This window comes from Charadrius vociferus, unplaced genomic scaffold, assembly GCF_000708025.1.
Source record: "Charadrius vociferus isolate BGI_N301 unplaced genomic scaffold, ASM70802v2 scaffold472, whole genome shotgun sequence".
Classification (NCBI taxonomy): domain Eukaryota; kingdom Metazoa; phylum Chordata; class Aves; order Charadriiformes; family Charadriidae; genus Charadrius; species Charadrius vociferus.
The window spans coordinates 9,511,467-9,517,062 of record NW_009647735.1 but is presented as its reverse complement, the minus strand read 5'-3'; the positions used below and the strand labels follow the sequence as shown (position 1 = coordinate 9,517,062).

Here is a 5,596-nt window from a genome sequence, read left to right as displayed (position 1 = left end):
AGCCGGGGCGGCCGACGCCCACAAATCCTGCCTGTCCGCCCCCTGCCAAGGGCACAACGGCCCCTTTCAGCCCTGGTCTCCGGCAAGGAAAGGTCAGGGAGCTGCTTCGGCATGCAAACACTGTCCTCCCCAGCGGCACGAGACGGGGTCAAGCATCCCCCGAGGGGGCTCTGGGGAGCAAAGGGAACACAGGGCCACCATTGCCCCGGCGTCCCCGAGCCCAGGCTCCTCAACATGCCTCTGCGCCGGGCTGTTTCCCTGCGAGTCACACGCTTGGCTCCGCGGCCTCGGAGGCAGGGAGAGAGGGGCCAGGAGGAGGGAGCCAGCACAGTCTGTTTTCCCCTCTGCGCCACCAAGGAATTTCATTTGCGTGGAGCAGGGACTATGGCCTTCCAGCACGGAGCGGCTCCTGCATCGCTGCGTCGCTGCGCCGTGCCAAGGCAGCCACCGCGGGCCAGGAGCCGTCCTGGCAGGGTCAGCATGCCCCGGGGCATGGGCAGCTCCGGGGAGAGGGAGTTGAGTCTGGCACGGCAGTCACAAGGATTTAAGGGGCAGAAAAGGGTGCACGACACCACACAGGCTTTGTCTGCGATAAAGCAGATCCTCCCCTGGAGCTGAGCAAATTAGGGCTTCTGGAGTCCATGAAACAGCTTATTCTTTAAGAAAAAAAAAAAAAAGCAGCACAGAGAAAGCCACATCCCTGGCATTTTTCATGTGGACCAACTTGGAAAATTCTGCGATGTTTGGCACTTCTGGTAGCTCTACTATGGCATAATGCATTTTGGTGTTCAAACTCGAGCCAGCCAACGCGTGCCTTAGGCGATCATCACCTGCAGGAGCACATGATGTGAGGACAGGGATGTACTGTGCTCACGTCTTCATGTTCCTCAGAGGTTGGAAAAAAGCCGGCCTGTGTTGTTGAAAGACTGTAAAAGGAGGCACCTCTGCAGGCTGAGACCTCTCCGGAGCCAGAAGCATCTGGGTTGGGAGCATCTGCACTGGGAGGCGTACCCATGGCGCTCCCGCAAATCCTCCTCCCTCGGATAAACCCTGAACCAGCCCCGTGACTCCAAGCAAACTTCAGACAGAGACACGGCAGCCCGCTGGGAAAAGGTGTGGGGGGTGTGTGCATGTGAAAAGTAAACAAAATAGAAATGCTCCACCACCCTCCTAGAGCTGTCCCCGCGCTCCAGCAGGTCTGGACTGTGGACACCGAGCGACCCTGGTGTGTGCAGGCACAGCAAGCACGCAGCCGGACACAGCATCACCCGTGTCCACCGGGGGACGGAGGAATTCACAAACCCACACTCCGGGGGTGGGGGTGTGTGTGCGGGTGGAAGTAATGAATGCAAATTCCAAGTTAGGTAAACATATCTAGTGAAAGCTTGCTCTGGCACGGGGAACTAATATCCTGTTAAACCAGTTGAAAAGGTCACTGGTGATCAAGAGACACTCCCTCGTGCCAGTGTTGACAGGACACCAAGACAGATGGTTTAAAGCAGGGAGCGCTGAAGCCTGCACGGCGTCGGCGTGCCAGCGTGCGAACTGCAGCCAGTGCGGCGTGCGCGGACGGGCTCTCTCCTCCACAACACTTTCACACCAGTATGAACAGCCCCGGGCTTTGGGAAACTGCTTCGCTGCCTTCCTGTGGCCCTGGGGAGGGCTGGGGGGGCACACAAACATGGTCAGGGGTTTTGGGCTCGTGTCAGGTTTGCAGAGGCGATCACAGCCCTGTTAGGGACCACTGCCTCCAACGTGGGGGTAATCACAGGCTGAGGAGCATTTTGAGAGCGGGTTGTCTTGCAGAGGCAAGAAAGGAGGTGCACGTGGGTCCCTTCTGCCCACGGCCCCGGGGAGCTCTCCCTTTCGCGACGTCCAGCGCGAGCCCTGCACAAGGACGTCCCAGCGCGAGCCCTGCACAAGGACACGCTGGGGCTCAAAGCCTATAGGTGATGCTCCAACAGCAAGAAGAAGGAAAGGAGAGAATAAAATAGCTCAGGACACACCATTCATCCCATGATTGTATGTCATTTTCAATGGATAACCCGAAGCACAGAGGAGCTGCTGGCAACTCGGGGCTGTGCGAGCACAGAAATGGGTCTCTGGCTGCAGAGGTGTGAGGACAAGGTGAGAGCTGCCACGAGAGAAGAACGATGGCAAGGGGGAGCAGGAAGACTGAGACAGCCTTGGGTCAAAACACACCAAGAATGAAGCACAGATCATGCGTGGAGCTCTGCACCCGGGGTCCGGGTCCTCCTCTGGGGTGCAGAGCTTCTGGGGCGCTTTCCCTTCCTCGCCAGCGGGGAAACTCAGCTTCTCTCCCAGGAGACCCAGGAACAGAAACTGCCAGGGCTGCGTACGCTTCCCCCAGGCCCACAGCAAGCGGGACTTAAGGAGAGGAGGTGAGTGGGAGCTCCTGCCCCTCTCGGCACACTGCGGCTCTGCAAATGGTTCTCTGGGATTACCTCCAAAACGAGCACCCTAAGTGACCCCCACAGCCAGGACCTGGTCTGCTCTGGCAGCGAATGGAGCCGAGCAACTTCAGAGTCCAAAACCATCAAATTTTGTTTTTCTAAAGAAAAAAATACTTTGCAAAGAAAAGTGCATTTTCAAATAATATTGTTCAGCAAGACAGCTGTGTGTTCTGCACGGAGAAGTAGCGTAGTGCGGTGACACTCCAGCTGTGTTTGCCTAAATCCACACGGGGAACTTTACACTGCGCTCAAAACGGCACGTTATGGTGCCCAGCCCCACGACGAGCCTTGCTGGCAAGCCTGTGTCTTGTGTGAAATGGAGCCGCTTATGCAGTGGTTACTCGCAAGTCCTCATGCGACTAAGCGCAAGAACTGCCAGAATACCCCAAAAGACACTGGGAATCCACACGTGGATTCTCTCTCAAAGACAGAAAAATTTAGTTTCCTTTTGGCTCGCCAGTAGGAATGGTAAAGCAGCAGGTAGCGATGAGGCTGAGGGGCGCAGGGAGGAGCGAGGCCCCGTGGTGGGGCATCCTCGGTACGGCAGCAGAGCAGGAAACCCAGCGGTGGCTGCGGCCGCACCATGCCTGCACTGCGCAGATGGTGCCCGTGGCGTGGCAGCATCCTTCAGCGGGTGCTGGATAGATCTGGCATAGCCCGATGAGGAAGGCTTTACCCCATGTCCACAATCACCCGACCGAGGAATCACAAACACCCAGCGACTGCAGCCCCGACCCCTGGTATCTCCTGCCCAAGCCCCAGAGGGGAGAGACCGCCCTGGCGCTACAGGCACCCATGCGTTTGCATGGGATGCACCCAGCCCGGTCAGTGCCAGGCACGTGCGCAGGATCAGGCCCCCACTGACCGCAAAGCCCCAGGGACCACAAGGCAGGGGCTTACCCAGCAGAGCCTGGAAGAGTTCACTTTGAAAGATGTGCGAGACTTTTCCAATGGAGGCTTTTAGCTCCTGCTCCTCCGGGGACCGCAGGGTGCTTTGGTATCTGGTCAGAATCTCCACTGCCCGTTCAGTGTCTGCAGAGACAACACAGGAGTAACAAGGCATTAACACCAAAGGATGGAGAGACATCTTCAGGGAAGGCTGGAGTGCAGCCTTGGAGCAGTGCAAAGGGCTCATCTGGATAACGCTTCAAGTTACCCTCCAGCTCTGGATTTTTAAGAGTCAGACAGCCACAAAACAAGCCTCCTTACACAAGCCTGTGAGAGCTAACCCTACTGTGAGGTGCAGAGGGGCCATGGCGGAGAGTTGGGCAGGGGCTGGAGGGGAGGTGGTTCTGCCTGCCGGCCCTCCTCGACCCTGAAAATCGGAGGCTAAACCCAAGTTGACTCACCCCCGAACCCCATGGCACTGGGCAGCCCGGGAGCCTCTGCCACCTCCCAGGCAGAGAAGCCGTTCAGGAGCTGGACACGTCCCGGCTGCACAGGGCTATGAGGACTACCACGGGAGTTGCAGTCTCCCACGTGGGGCCAGATGGCTGCAGCAAAGCTGAGCATAGCCCCACTCACATAGCAGGAGATGCTGCAAACAGCTCAGCTACAGAAGCGGCAAAACTTGGGTTTCTACAGGGCGAAGCATAAGTATTGCTCCACGCAGCCTTGGGTCAGCCAAGGAAAAAGGGAAAGGGATGTGATGCCGTGGGGTGAGGGAAGGAGGGACGCTGGCCAGGAGGGGAGCTGGAGGCTGCCATGAAGCAATGCTTTGGTTAAAGAGTGGGTTCACTGCAGCTCCAAGACAATTTTGGACCTCAAATAGCGGAGCTGTGATCTCTCTGCGCCAGGACACCTCCGTGCTTCCCTGGGCACACAGCTGGAGCTGCCAGTCCAGCCCTAGCCCCAGATGGGACCCATCTCGCAGGCGGGTGGGGAGCTCCCATGGACCTTGAGCCTGGCCCAGCCCTGTCAGTGAATATTTCCCTTTGTCACCCAGGCAGCCCGCAGACAAAGAGCGTCTGTGTGAGGAGGCGGGGGAGCCGTCCAGCCACTGTTGGGGACTCATCTTTTAACCCAGGAACTCATGCAGAAAGGATGACCCTGCTCATCCCAGGGCTCTCGGCAGGGAATTCAGGTCATGGGAGAAGGGGGGCTGTGTCTGCTAGGGTGCGTGCCACCTGCTGTCCCAGCTCCCGCAGCCAGTTCCCCTCCCAGCTCCTCCATGGCTGAAGGGGGTCCCGATTGTGTCGCCGGCCCACACTGACTCATCCTGGGAGCAGAACAGAGAAGGGAGCCTGGGGAAGCGTGAATTGCTCCTGCTTCAGAGCTGGGCTCCACGCTGGCTCCGGGAAAAACATGGATGTCCCCAAGCTCCAGATTTATTGGGCTTTATGGACATCCCAGCTCTGTGTTATCACTAAGGGCTTCCTTTTCTGCAAGATCAGACAGCGGCTTCAGACGCTGCCCAGCATCCCGCGAGCAGGGTTGAGTCATCTTCGTCTGGTCATTCCTGACCTTAGCAGCAGGAGCTGAAGAAGCAGGTGGAGAACAAGGGCCACCACACCAGTACACGAGACTAGGAACCTGGTGTGACCATCCCACCCCAGTCCAGGCTGGACAGAAAGAGCGGCACGCACCCTGTGCTGATGGCCACCGGCACCAGGTGACGGGGGGGCTCTGGCAGGGCGTGCTGTGCCCCCAGCACAGGGTGGGGACCAGAGCACCCTTCCTGCAGCACCCAAGGAACGGCACGTGATGTCTGGGGCCCATCTCAAGGTACAAGTCCCGCTTACAGGAGGTCGTTCCTCGCAGGGCCCACACCCCCACACCCGCCCTTCCCTCAGCACCCAAGGGTGCTGCATGCACGGCATCCTGCGGCCACCCGCTCCGAGCCACAGTGGCCCCTGAACAGCCCACAGCCCAGGGCGGGCACGTAGTTGGGGTACCCGGTCCTCAGGTCTCAGCCCCGGGGGTGCACCGGGCAGGGGAGGGAGGGAAGGAGGTGCCCGGCAGGGGCGCGGGGGCACCGGGGGCTATGCCGGTGCCGGTACCGGCAGGGCAGACACTTGTTGAGCGCGGCGGTGCTCGGTGCCGCGGGCAGAGCGGGGCAGGGCAGGGCGCTCCTTACCTTCCCGGCGGATCATCGCTCCGCCGCGACCGGCGGCCGCTCCGCT

General features: G+C 59.4%; 1 protein-coding gene across 1 annotated transcript in view; it reads right to left on the bottom strand.

Annotated features, from left to right (window-relative positions):
* Positions 1 to 3,986, bottom strand: part of DLG3 (discs, large homolog 3 (Drosophila)) — an 86,922-nt gene extending 82,936 nt beyond the window's left edge. Inside the window, exons 1-2 of the mRNA XM_009881809.1 lie at positions 3,824 to 3,986; positions 3,375 to 3,506 (exon numbers count right to left, since the gene is read on the bottom strand). Coding sequence (XP_009880111.1) covers positions 3,375 to 3,506; positions 3,824 to 3,986 — 295 coding nt within the window. The remainder of the gene's footprint in view (positions 1 to 3,374; positions 3,507 to 3,823) is intronic.
* Between the last annotated feature and the right edge of the window lie 1,610 nt (positions 3,987 to 5,596).